The 20,801-nt window shown below is 45.3% G+C and overlaps 1 protein-coding gene across 2 annotated transcripts in view; it reads left to right on the top strand.

Moving 5' to 3' along the window:
• ADCK2 (aarF domain containing kinase 2) overlaps positions 1 to 20,801 on the top strand; it is a 95,352-nt gene that overhangs the window by 29,849 nt on the left and 44,702 nt on the right. The window contains exons 7-8 of one of the 2 annotated variants that reach the window (XM_082255070.1): positions 147 to 200; positions 2,182 to 2,461. In XM_082255070.1, the coding sequence (XP_082111196.1) occupies positions 147 to 200; positions 2,182 to 2,322 (195 nt within the window). In that variant the 3' untranslated portion in view covers positions 2,323 to 2,461. Of the gene's footprint in view, positions 1 to 146; positions 201 to 2,181; positions 2,462 to 20,801 lie in introns of those variants that run through there. The other variant, XM_082255071.1, reaches the window with a different exon arrangement.

The following is a 20,801-nucleotide window of genomic DNA, read 5'->3' as shown; positions in this document are numbered from 1 at the left end:
ACTTAGAGGGGAATGTTTTTTTTCTCAACAAAAGTGGAGTTACATTTTAAATGATTTGTAGAAATCTGATTGCCTACTTATACTAGTAATGCAACAAAAAATAAATTTTTGAGCAGATTTTCTATTATTTCCTTATTGTTTTCCAGCTCCAGGTTGCATTGCTGCTGTCTCAGGTGTTCCGGCTTTTGATGACACATAAGGTATCATCTATAAATCCCTTTAATTTTTGCCAGACGGTTTCCTAATGATTATCATATAGCTGGTATCAGAAGGGAAGGTGGTGGTAGTAGGTGGGGTAGGGGGGCAGAGTTTATGGTGATAAAGGAAATGTCTGCAATTTTATCCATTCCAGGCCCACAGGACTGGTATATTTGAGCCAATAGTGGTAGAAACAGAAAAGAAGATGCTTCCTAATCTACTTTTGAAAATACTAGTTGGCAGGCTGTCCTTGCTGATCCTGTTTTTTTTTTTTTACTTTTTAAAGTAGAACTTGTGGCACAAAAACTTTAATCTATATATATTCCTCAATAGTCATAGAAGATATAAATCCACTTTGTTAACACCAAATGCCTTTGTGAACCCAGATGTTATCTTGTAAAAGTAGTAGTGACATCATCACTAAGATAACATAGCCTGTGCAGAGAGCAGAGCAGTAAGAGAGACCTAGCAAGTCCCACCCCCTACAGGCTGTGGGCAGAAAACGACAGGAAAGGGCGGAGACAAGACCAGTCACCCTGCAAAGTCAGAAAGCAGCAGAGACTGGTCGTTATTACAGGAAGCACTGGATTAATGCACAGAGCATTAAGAAATACACAAAGTACACCAAATATAAAATAACACACATGCCTCTTATATAGGTATCTTATTTATTTGAGTATTTGAGTGAAAGGTAAAACTGATCAAAGCCTCTAGTTTTCTGCTGATAGTTTTGAGTGTCTGCTATAAGCATTGAGCTCAGGCAGCAGATGGAAAGGTCTTATAGCCAAACTCTTAGCCTGACACTTCTGCTGTGCCAGGATAAAAAAAAAAATAAGTAAGAAGTCAAAGTTGTTATCCCTTAAAGAGGAAGTAAACCCTCCTCTGCAAGTTGTACCTATAGGTAAGCCTATGATAAGGCTTACCTATAGGTACTGTAAATATCTCCTAAACATGCACCGTTTAGGAGATATTTACCTTACATGCATCCAGTGACGTCACTGGTGCATGCGCTCTGAAGGAACGGCCGCTGGTGCCGTTCCTTCAGAGTCCCGTGCCGTGACCCTCGGCACCAATCAGATGGCCGGATGCCGGAAGACGGCGACTGTACATGTCACCCGTCATACAGGTGAGCGGGCGGCACGGCGGGGGCTCGTTCTAAGGTATTTCATAATGAGCTAGTATGCGATGCATACTAGCTCATTATGTGTTTCTCTTTCAGGTTGCAAAAAAAAATATGTGGGTTTACAACCTCTTTAAGAGAGGTGAGATTGCACTATTACAGCGATCCAAAGAGTGGAGATTAAAAATTCTACAAATGCCTGCTGGTGACCGGTTCTCTTTAAAGATCTATCATCAAATAGGATCCCCCACTCCCCTGTTCCCCTCGTATGAAGGTGTAGGCACATTTAGGGCCTGTGTCAATAGGCTTTGGTCTTGTGTCAATGGCATCAGTTGGATTTCAATTTGTGAAGCTTCTGAGATTTAGAATTTATTGACGTGAGCATTTGGCCTGCAGATGACCTCCTTCTGACCTGCATTTGAACAAAAGTCTATTACAGAACTTAGACAGTCATATAATCCCTGCTGAGGGTCAGAGATACAGTAGTTTGGCTGATAGTCGGGTGACCATAAGTCATGAATTCCCTGAGCAGTGGTTTATGCAGCAATGTCAGAAATATCATGCCTTCTACTGTCTATGCCAGAGGTGTCCAACCTGAGGCCCTCCAGATGTTGCAGGACTACATCTCCCATACTACTCTGTCAGCTAAGAGGCTGGCAAGGGAGTATGGGAGATGTAGTCCTCCAACATCTGGAGGGCCGCAGGTTGGACAACCCTGGTCTATTCCATGAAGGCTGCAGTGTGGGTAAGGTAGTCGGAGATCTTATTTGACACTTTGTTTTAACAATGGAAAAATACAACAGTGCAGTTTCTTTGTACGTTCAACTGAAAAATTGTCAGTCACTGAAATTCTGTGTTTCTAGGTGAAGCTGGAGAGCAACTTTGCTTCTATAGTGTTTGCTATTTTAGTCTTGGAAGGACTTGGTCGGTCGCTGGACCCCGAGATTGATATCCTGGAGGCTGCCAGGCCTCTGCTGGTGAAGAATGTGGCATCCCTTATATAGCCAACCAACCTACAGAAGACCAAAGGAATGTTCTGTTTACAAACCTCACACATTTGATTGGAATTCTGGTGATATACAACCAGCGGTGCTAATTTTATTCTTCATTGGAGCCCTTTTACTGTTAAAGCCAACTCCAGCCAGTTTTGAAGGTTCAGAACCCCAGTCAAGTTTTCACTAATGTGTCCTTGCTGGGGAGATTTAGCCCTCACTGCCTGTCCAGATGTTTGGTGTCAGACATCATAGTAAGTTAGGGGAAATATCCTAAAAAAAAAGTCTGTCAACATTTAAAACCTGATTGGAACATCTATCCCTTCCCCATTCCATTTAAACAAGAACTGTTGGCTGGACTTTAGTGTACTACAGTAGAGAGGAAGCTTGGATCTCCTGATTCCTAATATAATAAATATCCTCCCTGGACTTGTCCCTTTTTATATATTTCCCTATCATTTTGATGAAGTTGTGAAAGGCCCCTTTCACACTTGTGTGACTTGAAAGTCGCGCGATTTTGACTGGACTTGAAGCAATGTCTATGTCTTTGGACCTCAAAACGCATTAAAATCGGGCCAAAGTAGTGCAGGAACTACTTTTGAAGTTGCTGCAACATTAAGTTGCGCATATATGAATGGGTATCATTGGAAAACATGGCAAACGACATGTCGTGCAACTCTGATGTCCAAAGTTGCATGACAAGTTGCACAAGTGTGAAAGGGGCCAAAAGCAGAAGGGATGTCCCCAAGTGGACACTGTAGGCTGGATGCTCTGCCAAGAGATAGGAGGCTACTTTGAGGGAAAGGCTCTGTTAATTGATAAATAAAGAATAGTAAAAGACTTTACTGCTTGTCTCCAACACCAACATCTCCCATCCACTGAACTCTAAATAGACCAAGAGGATCTTTACAGCACAAGCTATGGAAATTGAGCATCCACCTTGGCTTTGACCAGTAGAAAATGACAGCACTTGTGTGCCATAATGTCATAAGACATACAGGACTGCATCACATGGGCTCAACATCATCACGACAAAAGAATTTCCTTGACAGCTAAAGACATTAAGGATCTCTTTTTAACAGAGGTGGTGTGGCTTTTAGTGGTTGTTCTACATAGAAATTGTTAGTATGAATATTAAATCTGGGGTCAATGAAAATTATAAAAGGGACCCCATCTTTGGCACTGAGGCTCAGGCTTTGCACTTCTGATTTACAATACAGTCCAAAACTTATTCCAAAACGGATTCAAATATTTTATGACTGCAATGCAACGAGTTGAAACAATGCAACTGACCATTCCAGCATGGGACAAACAATGCAGAACATATAAAGAACAATGTGAAAGCGGGAATTTTTTTGTGATGTCATGTCTACACATTGATTTTGCCTGTTTGATTGGATATTAAATTATCTGTGCTTAATGTATGAGGTCAAACTGGCTAATCTTGTATGGGAATAAATATTGTAATTTTGGTGTTACAAATATATATTTGCAAACCAAACCTTAAAGTGTTACTAAATCCGCAACTGTAAAATCAGTCTTTATATGCAGTAAAGCATGCTTGTTATACTCACTGTGGAAAATAAGGGGTTAATCTTCTGAATTGTGTAAAAAGGCTGTTTGATCCTGTCTTCTCTGATCCTTCCCTTCTTCCACTGTCCCCCAATCCATCTCCTGGAAGCACAGAGCCTAAGGGACAGGCTGAACATTCTCAGTTTGGTGTGCATTGCAAGAAAGTTTTTTCCTTGGGAGAGTGCATGTGATCCGCACAGGGCCAGTCAGCACTGTCCAGACAGAGGGTCAGGGGTCCTGAGCCTCATAGAACAGTCAGAGGAGAATGAAAACTCCTCCTACAAGCTTGAACCAGACACTGATAAAAGTCACAAGGCTGCTACAGTAGGGAAACTACTTATTTGATCCCCTTCAGGTTTTGTAAGTTTGCCCACTTAAAAAAAAAAAAATGAATGGCCTATAATTCTTTATCATAGGTGTATTTTAATGATAGAGACAGCATATCCACCAAAAATGCAGAAAAAAACACGTAAAACAAATGCTGTAAATTTAGTGAGTAAAAAAGTATTTGATCCCCAAGCAAAACATAACTTAGTACTTGGTGGAGAAACCCTTGTTGGCAAGTACAGAGGTAAGACTTTTCTTGTAGTTGGTTACCAGGTTTGCACACATCTCGGGAGGGATTTTGGTCCACTCTTCTTTACAGATCCTCTCTAAATCCTTAAGGTTTCTTGGCTTTAAGGTTTAGATTGGCCATGTATTGTAAAATCTTGTATGAGAACCTTCTTCCCTAAGCCAGAACACTGAAGATTGGTCATGGATGGGTCTTTCAGCATGACAATGACCCAAAACATACTGCCAAGGCAACAAAAGAGTGGCTCAAGAAGAAGAGCAGTAAGGTCATGGAGTGGCCTAGCCAGTCTTCAGACCTTAATCCTATAGAAAATGTATGGAGGGAGCTGAAAGTTCAAGTTTCCAAGCGACAGCATGCTCAGATAAGGGTCTGGTATAGATTTTGGGGGTCATTTTTTGTTTAATTTTGGCATGGGGTTCCTCTCAAAATTCATACCAGACCCGAATTGGGGGGGACCCTACGCCATTTTTTTACAATTTTTTTTTATTGCCAGCAATTCCTTTTTTTTTTACATTCAGCTGTCAGCAGGGAACGCCGATGACAGCTGATGACTTCCCGACCCGCTCCTTAAAAACCAGCTATACACAGTTTGTTATGGAGGGAAAAAAAAAATGTAAAACACATAAAAAATGCAACACTTATATTTTTGGTGCGGGTCCACTGAAGTCTTTTACGCGCAAAATGCAGTCTGCAGCAGGAAAAATTCCCTGACCCGTTCCAAAAACGCACCGACTGAAAACCGCAGAGATGTGAAAGTGTACCATAGAAAAGCATGTTAAATGGACTGTAGTGCGTTTCTGCAAACTGCAAAACACACTAAAATGCATAGGTATGAACCTAGGGTAAATGTATTTCATCTGTGTGTTTAGCTGTTTGTCTGGAGTTCGATTTTAAATTATACTGTGTAATATAAAAAGGTTCAGTCTACTGAAAAAAGCTTTTCCTGACAGACTCCATGGCAGCCTACGTGTGGGTTAGTCCCGCCTCCTCCTACCTCATAGGACCCCACTCCCATAAATTTCACTCTGCCCCAGAGACCATGTTCATTTTTTGTCCTCCTCCTGTTGGATGGATATCAAGTCTTACCTCATGAAGATTTTCGGTCTATTTCCTGGTGATTTACACGATCGATTCCAGGCTGAATTCCTGAAGAGTCCAGTACGCCCTAGCTACTAGCGGGGTAGGACACGGGTGTGCAATCCCATGCATTGGAGAAGCATAAAGCCTGGCCACTGGCGGGCAAGCTGAATACAGCCAATCGTCCTAGCTACTAGCGGGAGGCCCATTAATACACCCCGAATCGATGCACTGGAGGTTTTCGTGTCCCAGGTCAGACCGTGGTTTGGAGCGTGCTTGGTAACGTATGGCAGCCATTTTTTGTATATGTATTTTGTCTTGTGGTGTTTTGGAACTCAGGTGCGTTCCATCTTGCAGCCCCGGCTCTTCCTGTGTCCCAGCGCAGCTTCCGGGTCACCGCTGGGTGTCTGGGGGCGGTGCTGGCGCAGTGGAGTGGCTGTTCGTGCTCACACATGCGCACGGATGCTGTCTGTCACGGGGGGGGCGGTGACGTCATCATCTGGCGGCAGATTTAAAACTGCTGTCACAGTGGATCACATTGGGATTGTACTGCGGGCATATGCGGCGGCTTCCCTGTGTTTGATCGTTCTCTGCTAGTGGTAAGCTTAATCCTGCTGGATGTCTGTGTGCAGTCTGTGTATGCAGCACTTCCTTATTCCTGTGTTTATTAGTCTTCCTGTTAAGAGCAGTATGGATACTTCACCTCCCCCCAGTGGCCAACCCTTACTCTACAGGTAAGAGTGGTATTATTTTTACCTATCCCTGTACGGTTCGGATTTAGGGCAGTAGCGGTAATTTTTCCCTTTTCTTTTAGCCCTTCTAGGTCTGATAAACAAACTAAAGCACGCGAAGATAAGGACCTTACTAGGTCACAACGTCATCACACTTCTCCTGGCACTAGTCGCCACAAGTCTTCTAGCAAACATCACAGGGAAGGCTCCACGGTTGCATCAGCACAAAGACACCCTGATAGAAGATCTTGCTGGGGTTGTGCAGCATGTGTTTCTGATGGCAAATCAATATGCGATGCATGTTTTGCCCATGCCTCTAGAGAAAGGGGGAATGATAACCAGCAGGTGGAATCCCTGGTTAGACGGGTGGTCCAAGAATCCCTACAAAACCTGGAGGTTGACAGCACCTGTAGCCCCTCGGCTGGTATGGCAGACATCCCTGTTAGGGATAGCCTCAGTACTCCCCGCCCTTCTCAGCAGAACATTTCCGGCTTCAACTCCTCGGATAGTGAGGACGAATCGGATACTCCTGGCACAGGCTTTGATTTTGCCTTGGTCCCTACCCTGGTTAAGGCAGTAAAGGGAGCCCTAAAGTGGGAGGAGCCAGTAGAGTCACCATCTAAACAAAGAAGGTACTTCAAGCACCTAAAGAAAGAGTGCCATAACTTTCCCTTTTTAGGTGAACTTGGTGAAATTATCTCGGATGAGTGGGGATGTGCAGAGAGGAAAAATTCTCTGGTATCCAAAGTTTCCAGGATGTACCCATTCAAGAGTGAGGATGTGAAGCACCTGGAGTCAGCGCCCCTAGTGGACGCCGCCCTCATGAGATTAGCGAGGCACGTCACTCTTCCACTCAAAGACACAGTGTCTTTTAAAGATGGGCTGGAAAGAAGAATCGACACTGACCTTAAGAAGATTTATGTGTCTGCTGGAATGGCTTGTAAGCCAGCCCTAGCCATTGCGGCTTTATCCAAGGCCATGGAGGCCTGGACAATAGAGGTGGATTCGGATCTAAGGCCTGTATCAGAAGAAGTAGCCAGAGCTTCAGCAGTGAATGAGCTCAGAGTGGCGGCTTCTTTTCTGGGGGAGGCTTCCCCAGATATTATTCGTCTGGTGGCCTGAGGCAATGCTCTCTTCAGTGACAGCTAAACGGGCTCTATGGCTGCGCCCCTGGCTGGCTGATCCTTCCTCCAAGCAGGCTTGGTGCCGTATTCCATTCGAAGGGTCTTCCTTGTTCGGGAACAAGCTGGAGAGCGCTATTTCACGGGCCACGGGCCGTAAGTCGGGGTTCCTCCCGCAGGATCGTCATCTGCTGGGTCAGAGAAGGACACAGTCCAGACAATCTTCGGATTGAGCGAAGGATGCTTGAAGTTACAGACCTGATCGTGAATTCCGGAAAACATGGAGGAAAAATCCATCTTCAAACCCAAAGGCTTCCAAAGGAGCCTCTTCTAGTAGCCGGGAAGCGGCTAAGTCCTTTTGATGTTGGGCCTGTCCAGACGGTTCAGGTCGGTGCTCGCCTTCTCCGGTTTCGACACGTCTGGGCAGCCTCGATAAAAGATTTTTGGGTCATCAGGACAATCTCTACAGGACACACTTGGTCGTTCTGCAGTCCACCTATCCTCAAGTTCCTTCTCACAGCTCTTCCCCTGTGGGAAGAAGAAAGGCAAATCCTTTCGGCATACGTAGATGCGCTGCTGCTTCAAGGCGCAGTAGTTCCAGTACCAGCCAAAGAGAGGTTTCTAGGCCTCTATTCTCCACTCTTCTTAGTAATGAAGAAGAACGGCTCCTGGAGACCGGTCATAGACCTCACACATCTAAACTCCTTTTTAAAAAAGGGAAAATTCAAAATGGAGACACTATTGTGGGTTTACCTTATTGCAATTTATTTTGTTCATACTGGGTGACTCTGGTTTTCCATCAATTTAGCGCAGCTCTCCCTTTACATCTTCTACTTAGTGACTCCCACTACAACTGCTGCTTTTTCTTTGGCTTAGCGCGGTTATTTACTTTATATTTTTGATCTTGGAACGCTAACTGCTGCTCACAAGCCTTTATGGATATTTTTGAGTATCGGGCCTCAAGGATTGTAAATACAGAGGGAGTCTTTGAAGCCTTCTCTGAGAAAAGCAATGATATTAATGGCCTGTTCGTAAGATTGAAAAACCTGATGGTCTCTGAAGTCCATACCCAATGGGATTTGGCCTTCCTTGAGGTGTACATTAAAAATTCTATGGTTCCCCGCAGCCTCCGTTGGGAGGTGAGTCCCCAAAATGGGGAGGAGGAGCTTGAGCAATGGCACAAATATTTCAATGAGGCTGGTTTGGACTTGTTGAGGTTTTTGATTAAGCGTAAAACAGCTAAACTAGCCAAATTGGATACAGAAATTAAGGTGGTTAAGGATAAGTTGGTCCCACTCAAGGACAATGAGGAATATATTGCCTGCTCTGGCAACCTCCTCAAGGTTCTTGAAAAGGAAGAAAGGGACCAAAAAAATCAAAAAGCGGAAAAAATATAATAGGGACCTGGGTGATTATAAGACCAGCACGGTTTTTGAGTGGCAAAAAAAACTGGTACCTGCCGTTTCGGTTGAGACAACCACAGTACCACTCATCCGGACGGGAGCTGAACCCATGAATCCTGTTAATGGAACCAACCCGCCCCAACTAAGCCTACCACAGAGGGAATACTACCAGTCTTTTAAGTCCCCCTCTAGGGGTAGAGCCAGAGGGCGTGGTAGAGGTAATTTTCGTGGTAATAAACAGGGTAATCAATATAATAGGAATTGGTCACCTCATTATAAGGAGAACAATTCCCCCTACCGTCCTCAGGGTCCTAATAATAGAGGAACCCATGACCAGCAGTATGGTAACAATCAATACCAACAGTGGAGACCTAGACCCGACTTTGTTCCTGATAATAGGGGGCCCTATGGTCAGTATTATGGACAGAGTAATGGCCAATCCCAGCAGTGGAGGCCTAGACCCGATTATAGATCATATGAGCAGCAAGGTCAACGCATGCCCTCTAGGGATCGGGATGGAGATGACGGTCTTGAATATAGGCCCAATGTGCCGGTTCAAAATCAGTTCTACCCATTAAGGGACAATCAAGCCCCAATGGAGAGACAGATTGAACCTAGGTCACAGGCCATTGAAGACCCTGGGGAGGGCACAAGTACTTGTACCTCATTGAACAAACAATTCCCCTCCCAGGATGAACCAGTCCAACAGAGCTACCCTGGTTGGGGTTTTCAAGGGGTCAAACAAGGCCCACTAAGGCCGTTAGAAAACCAAGGGGCACCAGAGGAGGGAGGAGGCTACAACTTAAGGGCAAAGAAAAGAACCTAGGTGGGGCTGGTATTTTTAACCTGAGTCGTCAGGCCTTGTCTGACTCTGAAATGAGTATTCTTGACAAAGGGCTTAAGTTTGCTCCACCTAGGCCATTAAATAAGTTCCAAACTTATATGGACATTCACAAATTTGTCCGAAAGGTCAACATTCAAAAATATGTGTTGGGGAATCCTATAACTGATAAGAAGTCCGTCCCCACACATTTCCAGCATTCCAATTTGTCCAATGCCTCCTTATTTAATCCTCCTGGAGCCCTGGCACCCTCCCTTAAGGTGTTTAGGGATGTAGTGATCCGGGATCTAAATGATGTCCAGGTTCGCAAGAACAGGTTGAGCCAGAAACTTACCCTGGGTCTGGACACCTTATGCCAGAATAAAGATCTGGTGATCCGCCCAGCGGACAAGGGGGGTGGTATAGTAGTGTTGGATAGGGATGATTATCTGTCTGAAATGAGGCGGATTCTCAGCGATTCGGACACCTATACCCCCCTCCCAAAAGACCCTGGTACCCGTTATAAGAGAGAATTGGAAAATATTGTGTCCAAAGGTCATTCTCTGGGTATTTTGAATAAGAAAGAGAAGACCTATTTGGTACCTAAGGCCCCAAGAACGCCTATCATTTACTATTTACCGAAGATACATAAGAGTCTAACCTCCCCCCTGGGCCGTCCCATTGTCAGTGGCATAGACTCTGTGACGTCCCGGGTGGGGAGGTATATAGACTCGTATCTTCAGCCTTTGGTACGGCTTATTCCATCTTACATAAAGGACACTCGGCATGTTATTAACATGCTGGAAACCATTGCCCCAGTAGATGGCCTGTGGCTTGTCACAGCAGATGTGGCTTCCCTGTATTCTATAATCCAGCATGAATTGGGACTGAAGGCTGTGGAGGATTCTCTTATCCGGGACTCTGATATTCCTGTACTTCAGACCCAGCTGATTATGGACCTACTCAAATTTGCCACCAGATCTAACTATTTCTGGTTTGGGGGGCAATACTATCGCCAGGATAGAGGAGTGGCGATGGGGGCGAAGTATGCCCCCTCACTCGCCAACCTCTTCATGGCCCAGTGGGAGGAGGACGTCATCTATAATAGTGCTAAGCCCCAGATCTTGCTCTGGGCTAGGTACATTGATGGCGTCCTCCTCCTATGGGATGGGCCTAGATCTGAGCTGGATGTGTTCATGGAAGAACTGAACAACAATAACAGAGGTATTAAGCTCAGTTTTGAAGCCAGCCAGGAGTCCATTAACTTTTTGGACTTGACCATCTCTCGTGATGAGGTCAAGTTTATTACAAGAACATACTTCAAAGCAACCGACAGGAATGCCTACATTCCGACAGACAGCTGTCATTACTCCCCCTGGTTGCAAGCTGTGCCGAAGGGGCAGTATATGCGGCTCAAACGCAATTGTACCCGTCACGAGGACTTTGTATGTCAAGCACAGGTCCTTACTGACCGTTTTTTGGACAAGGGTTATGAGGAATCTTTTCTCACTGGGACCCTCAATACAGTGGAGGCTATGGATAGATCTGCCATGTTAACTGGCTCTACTAGATCAGCTATCACACAGCCTGCTTACACTGCTCCCTTTGTGACCACCTACTCCACTCAATATAGAAAGATAAAAAACATCATAGAACGACACTGGCACATCCTAAAGAATGACCGGACCTTGAGAGAGGTTTTACCCACGAAACCCAGGGTCATCTTTAGGGGTGCCACAACTTTGCGTGACAAATTGGCACCGAACGTTCTTGATGTACCCGGGCCTAAGCCTACTTTCTTTGATCAGCTCAAGGGTTACTATAAGTGTAACCGTTGTCAAACTTGCTATTATAATGCATGCAAACAGAGAAATACCAGGGATATTCGCTCTACTAGCTTGGGTGTCAGCTTCCCTATCAAGCCCTGTATTTCTTGTACTTCAACAGGGATTGTGTACTTGTTGCAGTGCCCGTGTGGCCTGCAATATATTGGCAGGACCAAACGTGCCTTTCAAGTGCGCTGCAACGAGCACATTGCTAACATCAAGAAGGGCTTCAGGAAACACTCTGTTTCCAATCATTATAGGATCAAGCATAACACGGACCCTCGAGGTACTATCTTTCTCGGGATCGATAAATTTTCTCCACATTGGAGAGGGGAACCCTTCGTCAGGGGATTGTCCAAACTTGAGATGACCTGGATCTACAAGATGAAGACGTTCACTCCGTTTGGTTTGAATATTGATACGGATGTGAACGCATTCATAGATAATTCTTGAGGTCTATGTACTCATCTGATCCTTCTCAATCCCTTTGGTCCCTTGGATTATGCTTCCTTGTAAAAGGAATTTTTTATTTATTTAAATTTTTTATTTATTCACTTTTTATTTTTTGCTGCTTGGATCCTCTTATTTATTTAAAAATCTTCCAGATCCTTTTGCTTGGGGTTGCCTTCATTTGTTCGCACGTAAAGTGTGTATTTATTCGGCTATGCTTGACATATTTAAAATGCTGTTATATGTATTTATGTAATTTATATGTATTTACCAACAGGCATCGAGTAGTGTCCATGGGTTTTCATGATGCTGCGTTTATGCTGTATGGATTTGGGACAGGGATTGGCCCCCTTTTTTAACATTTCCATTATGTGGACATTTCATGTAATGTCACATAGGTGAACTTTTATCACTATTTATTTATTTTATAAGGGCCTGGACAGTATCTAGTAATATAGAGATTACGATCTAATCTATCCTTACTTTTGCCCAAATTACTTTTATGTCTGCCCCAGTAGACTTATTTAAATACTAGTGTATATTCATATTATTGTGATTATGCTGTATGGATTAGGTTCCCTTTTCCACTTTGCCAGCATTTAGCATGGCAGATTGGGCGTTTGCCCATTTGTGAAGTCTTTGTGATATTGAGGCTAATTGCATATCATTTGTCAGTATAATTGATTACAGCATCATGGGGGCTTTTGGACCAACACGATGTTTGTTTTGCAATGTAGCTTTCTGTCTAAAATGGCATATTGATACGGACCTAGCTCCTTCCGGTGGCTTTGTTTTTGAGATTTATGTGTTTTTTTTTTGCCTGCCTTGATGTTAAACCTCTTAGGTAGTGGCATTCCATTAGTTAAGATGGCGGCTTCCGTCCCGTGTGACAGCGGAGGAGGTGGTCTGTTGTTTGTTATTTAAGTGGTGCGTCAGCGCGCCGCCCGCATCCCCTGGAAGACGTGAGGTGTCACGAAACGGCGTAGGGAAGGCGTGCTGACGTCACCACGACGCGACCCGGAAGTCGGGCGGCATTAGACTATTACAAGCGCTTGTTCTTATATACAATGTAAGTGTTTTTAACCTATGTTTAATAAACTTGTGTGGACGTACTACGCTATCGTACCCTTCTTTTTTTGGAACGTGGAACACCGAGAGGCTCCTATTCCAGCTCGGGGTCATCCGCCCAAGAATAGTGGTATTACGCTACACATGGTCGATTTTGGTTGGCCCATTTGTGGACATGTGTGTTATGCTCATAATCCTATGAGCTCTGGTAAGCAGATCTTGAGCTCTTTGCATGTGGCACCTGTGGAATTAGACACGTTGAAAGCGGTGTGTGGTTTCATCCTTTTCACTGGACACCTATTCAACCTTATGGACTTCTTTTGATGGACTATTTCTTACATCTGTATTTATGCCTGCTGACAATTTGTGATATACATGTGTCTGTGTTGCAGGAGAATTTATTTGACATAGTACCATCTGTTATTGTGGGTTTACCTTATTGCAATTTATTTTGTTCATACTGGGTGACTCTGGTTTTCCATCAATTTAGCGCTGCTCTCCCTTTACATCTTCTACTTAGTGACTCCCACTACAGCTGCTGCTTTTTCTTTGGCTTAGCGCGGTTATTTACTTTATACTATTGACAATCCGCCAGGCGGTTCAGCCAGGAGATTGGCTTGTGTCAATAGACTTGAAGGATGCATATTTCCATGTGCCTATAGCAACAGAGTTACAGAAATACCTGCGGTTTGCTGTGGATCAACACCATCTTCAGTTTACATGTCTCCCATTCGGGCTCACAACATCTCCTCGAGTATTTTCAAAACTCTTATTGGTTGTGGTAGCCCTGATCAGAATCAAGGGAGTGCGTCTTCACCATTATTTAAACAATTTACTACTTCTGTCGCAAGATCGAGAGCAACTCCTGGTTCACAGAGATCTAGTCACGGCGACTCTTCTCGAATTCGGCTGGTTGCTAACTTGGAAAAGAGCCATCTGGAACCCACACAGGCACTTATCTTTCTCGGGGCTCAATTCAATACAGTCAAGGGCACCATCTCCTTGCCTCTAGAGAAAATCCTGATTATCAGAGACAGAGTACAGCTGGCCATGTCAACATCTCATCTCCGGGTCTCACAGTGCCTCAAAATAATAGGTACTATGGTGGCCACGACACCTATGGTGAAATGGGCTCAATGGAGGATGCGTCCTTTTCAAACAGGATTTCTTCGCCAATGGTGCCCAGGCGACATGGATCATCTGATTTGGATTTCCCCAGTAATGCGGCACAGTCTCCTGTGGTGGTTTCAGAAGAGGAATCTATTGCCATTCTATCCTTCCCATCTCTTGGGTCACGATAACCATGGACGCAAGCAACACAGGTTGGGGCGCTCACTGCCTATCAGAGATAGCCCAGGGCAAATGGAATCCTCGGTTACACAGGGAAGTTTCGAACATCCTGGAGCTTCGAGCAGCGTTTCAAGCTCTCCAAGCATTTCATCACCTTACAGTAGGAACATCTGTCCTCCTGAGGCTGGACAATACGACGGCAGTGTCGTATATAAAGCGTCAAGGGGGAACTCGCAGTCACTCTTTATTAAGAGAAATCGAGCCAATAATGGTCTGGGCTCAGAAATACTTATCCAACCTCACTTCGGTTTTTCTGCCAGGGACACAGAACATCCAGGTGGATTTTCTATCACGAGTCTCCATGGACAACGAGTGGAGTCTTCATGCCGATGTGTTTCAGTGGCTAAAATCCCTAGGGTTCCTTCCGGAAGTGGATCTGTTCGCTTCCCCGTGCAACTTCAAGTTGGAGAAGTATTACACGAGATTCAAATGCCCACAAGCTTTCGGGGTGGATGCCCTAACAGAGCAGTGGAGGTTTCACAAGGCTTACGCCTTCCCACCAGTTCCAGTCATCCTTCGATTCCTGACGAGACTCAAGTCGGAAGAAGTGGAGGCTCTTGTGATAGCCCCATATTGGCCGAACAGGCCCTGGTTTCCGATGCTGCTACAGCTGAGCTTTTGCGAGCCAGTCCCACTACCTTCCAGGCAGGATCTCCTGTCTCAGGGAACGGTGCTACACCCTTGCCCGCCCCATCTGCACCTGATGGCCTGGTTTTTGAAAGGGAAAGGCTGGGGGCATTAGGGTGTCCAAGTGGAGCTATCTCCACACTGTTGAATGCGAGAAGAGCTGGAACAAATAGAGTCTACGAAAGGATATGGAAGAAGTTCGTGTCTCATATCTCCGGAAATATGGATGTGCAAGGCACTCCAAAGGTTCAACACATTTTGAGCTTTCTACAATCTGGCCTGGATCTGCCTTTATCAGTCAGTTCTCTTCGAGTTCAAGTGTCAGCTATCTCGGCTTTCACAGGAACATCCTGGGCAAAGCATCCTCTAGTGAGGCAATTTTTCAGAGGAGCTTCTAGGCTCAGACCACAAAGGAAGCCCAGATTCCCTAAGTGGGATCTTCCACTTGTTCTGGATTTCTTTGCAGACCTCAGAAGAGATAACCTGATTCAACTCTCCATCAAAGAATTGTCTCTTATAGTAGCGTTACTGGTGGCAGTCGCCTCAGCAAAAAGGGTCTCTGAGCTAGGAGCTTTGGGTTGCAAAGAACCCTTTTTGTCGTTTTTCCCGGATTGGGTGGTTCTGATTCCCATGTTGGATTCGCATCCAAAAGTATCCTCTATTTTTCATGAAAATCAGGAAATTGTCTTGCCAACATTCAAATCCTCTGACTCTGCGACTCATCCACTGGATGTAGGGCAAATTCTGAAACTATATCTGGAAGCCACATCTCATTTCCGCCATTCAGATTATTTGTTTGTCCTGTTCTATGGGAAGAATAAAGGCTTGCATGCTTCGTCTAGAACGATCGCATCTTGGATTGTCCAGTCCATTGAATGGGCCTATAGAGCTAAAGGTTGGCTCCCCCGGAGGCGGTGACAGTGCATTCTACAAGAGGAATGTCGACTTCTTGGGCAGCGTTTCGTCATGTGGCTCCTGAAGTTGTATGCAAAGCGGCCTCATGGTCCTCAATTCACACTTTCATGGCTCATTATTGTGTCGAGCCAGCTTCTTTATCATCTGTTGATTTTGGTTTGCGGATACTATCAGTTGATGGTGCAAATTAAATTTCTTTTGAACAGCAGATTGCCCACCCTGGTGTGTTTGGCTAGTTATTTCCCACACGTAGGCTGCCATGGAGTCTGTCAGGAAAACGGAAAATTTATATCAAATACTTACCGTAATTTTCCTTTCCTGATGGACTCCATGGCAGCCGGAGTCCCCACCCATCTGCCGGAGGAGGCTATTTTATGGAACATGGTCTCTGGGGCAGAGTGAAATTTATGGGAGTGGGGTCCTATGAGGTAGGAGGAGGCGGGACTAACCCACACGTAGGCTGCCATGGAGTCCATCAGGAAAGGAAAATTACGGTAAGTATTTGATATAAATTTTCGGTTTTATGTTTGGGTGGATAACATCAGGTTGAACCGTCCACTCTGGAAATCGGGTGGCATGTTTGTTGCACCTGTGTTCCTATCTACTCGCACCTGACACATTAATTAGTAGAGCTCTTGTTCTAGCTTGTATTTGTCCTATATTTGTGCTCACTGCAGAGCTTAGAGATCTGAGGGTGAGATCTCATTGCTGGGATTCCCAGTAGATACACAAGTCAGTAGCTGAGTTTGTATGGTGTTGGGTAAGTTGAGCTTTGAGGAAAAAAAAAAAAAAGTGTAATAAGGAATTAAGCAAATTAATGTGTGTATTTTTTTTTTTTGTGCAATTTAGTTGTGTTTTTTTCCAAATAGGTGAAATCTACTGATCGCAGGCGCAATGCTTTTACAGGCTTCGAAGAAAATAAAAATAAAAAATGCACATTTTTTTTTACCTGCAAACAAATGTGCATTCACGATTATTATTAAAAAAAAAAAAAAAAATTATATATATATATATATATATATATATATATATATATATAATATCTATCCAACATTTCAAACCGTAAAATTGTATGTCTGCTTCCCGTGAAAACAAACTTCAGTACCCTATGTTTTCCATAGGTGATGTGGTAAAAGTTCCCCTATAGCTCATCAGTATAGCATTATGCAAGAGCTTCGGTGCTAAAATTATTGCTCTCACTCTGGTGGGGCGAAGATACGTACCGTGAAACGCAGTTGACATTTTTATGTGTAGGCGTGTGTTTTGGCGTTCGTGCGTATTAGGTCCCTGTCACACAGGTGGACCATTCAGTTTTTTTGGCGCATCTCTATGGGGCATCAGATGTCAGCGGAGACATGTCCGCTGACCTCCGATCCGTCAAATCTGGACGGATGGAAACCCTATTTTCCATCTGTCGATCAGATCGGATGAGAACAGACAGACTGGTCCGTTCCCATCCGATTCCCCCATAGAGATGCACACAGCGCGGATACACAGCTGTCATCCTGCTCTGCAGGGGATTGGTGGATCGATCCCCGCTGAGAAAAACAGAGTCCGTCTGATGGACTCCAAGTGTGAAAGGGCCTTTACGGTTTCCACCTCATTCTTTTAAACCAGGACATACATTAATTACACAGGTTCTGTGGCTGATTAAGGTGGTAATTAAACCTACTAATGGTGCTTTTCCACTGCATGGAACCGTACCGGTTCGGCACACTTTTGTGCTTTTCCAACTGATGGTACCGCATGGTATAGGGTCGGAACGGTTCGGTACGGTATAGGTTTGCTTTTCCACTGCATGGAACCGAACGGTACGGTACGGTACGGCTCTGAAAAAACAGTACCTACTCGATTGTGGTTCCAACAGGTACCAAACTGGTACCATATCCCACAATCCTTTCCATGCAGTCACTACTAGCCACTGATTGGTCAGAGAATCCCACCCACCCCGTTGTTATCCCACCCACTTAACTTTAGTACTACTTTAGTGGAAAAGCAAACCTATACCGTACCGTACCGAACCGTTCCGACACTATACCATGCGGTACCAGCAGTGGAAAAGCAAACCGGGCCAAGCAGGGCCGAGTAGAGCCGAGCCGGTACGAGCTGGTACTTGCAGTGGAAAAGTGCCATTAGTGTCTTATGTGCATTATATTAGCCTCAGAACCCGTGTAATTAATATGTGTCCTGGATTAAAGGGATGAGGTGGTAACCCTAGTGTGTAGGAGCCTCAAAAATTTTTAGGGGGGGATTTTATTTGCTTGGGTGTAACAAATCCTGTACTTGTCATTTTGTTTGGGAACCCTTTTGTGTGTTTTTTGGGTTATTTTTTTTAGGAATCATACTTCCCTAGGCGGATGCAGCATCAGTCCAATGCTACATCTGTCTTTCGCCCGCTCTAAGGGCCCTTTTACACTGCTCTGTAGCAAAATATTGCTTTTTTTCAGATTTCTTTCCAATGTGCTTGTGGTGCTTGTTTTCGTTGCCTGCGCCTTTTTTTAAAAAGGACACGTGACTCAAAAACGCACCATAAACACAAAATGCGGTGCATTTTTGGTGTATTTTTCAATAATTTCAATAGGCAGCTGCATGCAGGACTTTTCAAAATGCACTGCAACATTTTTATTGCGTTTCTCTTGCAAGGTAAAAAAGCAGCAAAGACGTATCAGTGTGAAAGGGCCCTAAGGGGCCACTGATTACTCGCTTCTCAGGGCTCCGTAAGCAGAAAGCTGGTGACCATCAGTTCTACAGAAGAAGTACAGCCAAACGAGCTTGGGATGTACTTCTTTAACCGCTTGCCGCCCGCCCGCCGTCATATGACGGCGGAGCGGAGCGACCATTATCCTGGGCCGCCGTCATATGACGGCGGCACTTTAAGCAGGGCAGGCACGCGATCGCGTGCGCGCCGCCCTGCACTGCCGGTGTCGGGGTGTCCCCGGGACACCCCCCGTCACCGGCAGGGGGGAAACAGCCAATGGGCGTGGCTGTTTCCCACGTGATCGGCTGTGTTCCAATGACACAGCCGATCACAATGAAGGCGCCCACTAGATGACCGCGCATGCGCGATCGGGAGCGCGCAGCGCGGTCATGTCGGTGGCACTGTGTTCCGTAGGAACACAGCTGTCACCGGCGGTAGTAAACAGTCACTGACAGTGACTGTTTACTATGTGATCGGCTGTGAATCCATTCACAGCCGATCAGAAAATGTAAACAAAGAGCAGTAACTCAGTGTTACTAGCTCTTCTCTCCTCATACAGTTTCCAGTATGAGGGGAGAAGAGCTAGAAATAGTGAGTTACTGCTCTGTACACATATCACAAAGTAAAAATCACACTAATAAAGGTCCCCACACTGTCCTCAGCCCCCCCCCCAATGTCACCTGTCACCCAACAGTCACCTCATCAGTGCCCAGAAATTGACACCCATAACGTTCACATGTGAGCGCAGCGATCGCAGGCAGAATCACTGCGATTCTGCCCGCGATCCGGAAATCATTGCAAATCGCGGGACGCCTGTGCGTTGCCCCTGATTTGCAATAGCACCCCACCCCAAAAGCATCGCATGACGCCCAAAAAAGGTACAAGAGTTTCTTTGGAGCGTTATGCGTTGTTTGCGCAATGTTACCGCGATTCGGCAGGCGGAAATCGCAGCAACATCGCACAGCATTTGGGGTGCTATTGCAAATCACGGGCAACGCACAGGCGCCCCGCAATTTGCAATGATTTCTGGATCACGGGCAGAATCGCAGTGATTCTGACCGTGATCGCTACGCTCACATGTGAACATAGCCTAAAGTTCACCGGTCACCAGAGACTGCCATCAGTACCGCCGTGCACCATCGCCCGTCACCTGTCACCCATCAGTGACCATCGCCCGTCACCTGTCACCCCATCAATCACCGTCACCTGTCACCCCATCAGTCATCGTCACTTGACACCCCATCAGTGATCGTCACTTGTCACCCCATCAATCATCGTCACATGTCACCCCGTCAGTGACTGTCATCTGTCACCCCATCAATCATCGTCATCTGTCACCCCATCAATCATCATCACCTGTCACCTCATCAATCATCGTCACCTGTCACCCCATCAATCATCGTCACCTGTCACCTCATCAATCATCATCACCTGTCACCTCATCAATCAGTCAGTCATCGTCACCTGTTTGCCATATACATGCAATCACTTACTGACCGCCTAACGACTATATGCGTCGGCCATTAAAAGCTAAATACTGGGGTTATGGCAGCAGATAGCCCCCATAACCCCGGTATTTTTTGAAACGGCGGGCGGTCGGCTTTCAGATAAGGGTGGTCCCAGTGGCGGATTCGCCGCGGAATTACCCTTACGGTGCAGGGGAAGAGGTGCCCCCCCCCCCTCCTGCCGCGTCCCAGACGTTTTCCCAGCTTACCGGACCCGCCGGCAGCGGGGAAAACTATCTGGTCCCGGATCCTCAGAGACAGGAAGTCGAGTGAGGGCAAGATGGCCCTCACTCAACTCTATGGTCTTGGAGGACGGGAGCTACGTCAAAAGACGTTGCCTAGCAACCGGTTTAAAGGGCCGCTTTTTTTTTTTGCTTTTTTTTTTTCCCTCTTTCAACAATTTTTTTTTTTTTTTTCTTTTTTAGTGTAGTTGTGAGGTGTGAGGTCTTTTTGACCCCAGATCTCACAATAAAGAGGACCTGTCATGCCTATTTCTATTACAAGGGATGTTTACATTCCTTGTAATAGGAATAAAAATGATCAAAACATTTTTTTTTTAAACTGTAAAAATAAAAAAATAATAAATAAAATAAATAGGAAAAAAAAAAAAATTAAAGCGCCCTGTCCCCGGTAGCTCGCGCGCAGAAGCAAACGCATACGCAAGTCCCGCCCACATATGTAAACGGTGTTCAAACCATACATGTGAGGTATCGCCGCGATCGTTAGAGCGAGTGCAATAATTTGAGCCCTAGAC

The sequence above is a fragment of the Pelophylax lessonae genome (genome assembly GCF_965119305.1).
Source record: "Pelophylax lessonae genome assembly, chromosome: 4".
In the NCBI taxonomy this organism is placed as follows: Eukaryota; Metazoa; Chordata; class Amphibia; order Anura; family Ranidae; genus Pelophylax; species Pelophylax lessonae.
The sequence above is the reverse complement of the archived record's forward strand: the minus strand, read 5'-3'. Positions and strand labels throughout refer to the sequence as shown.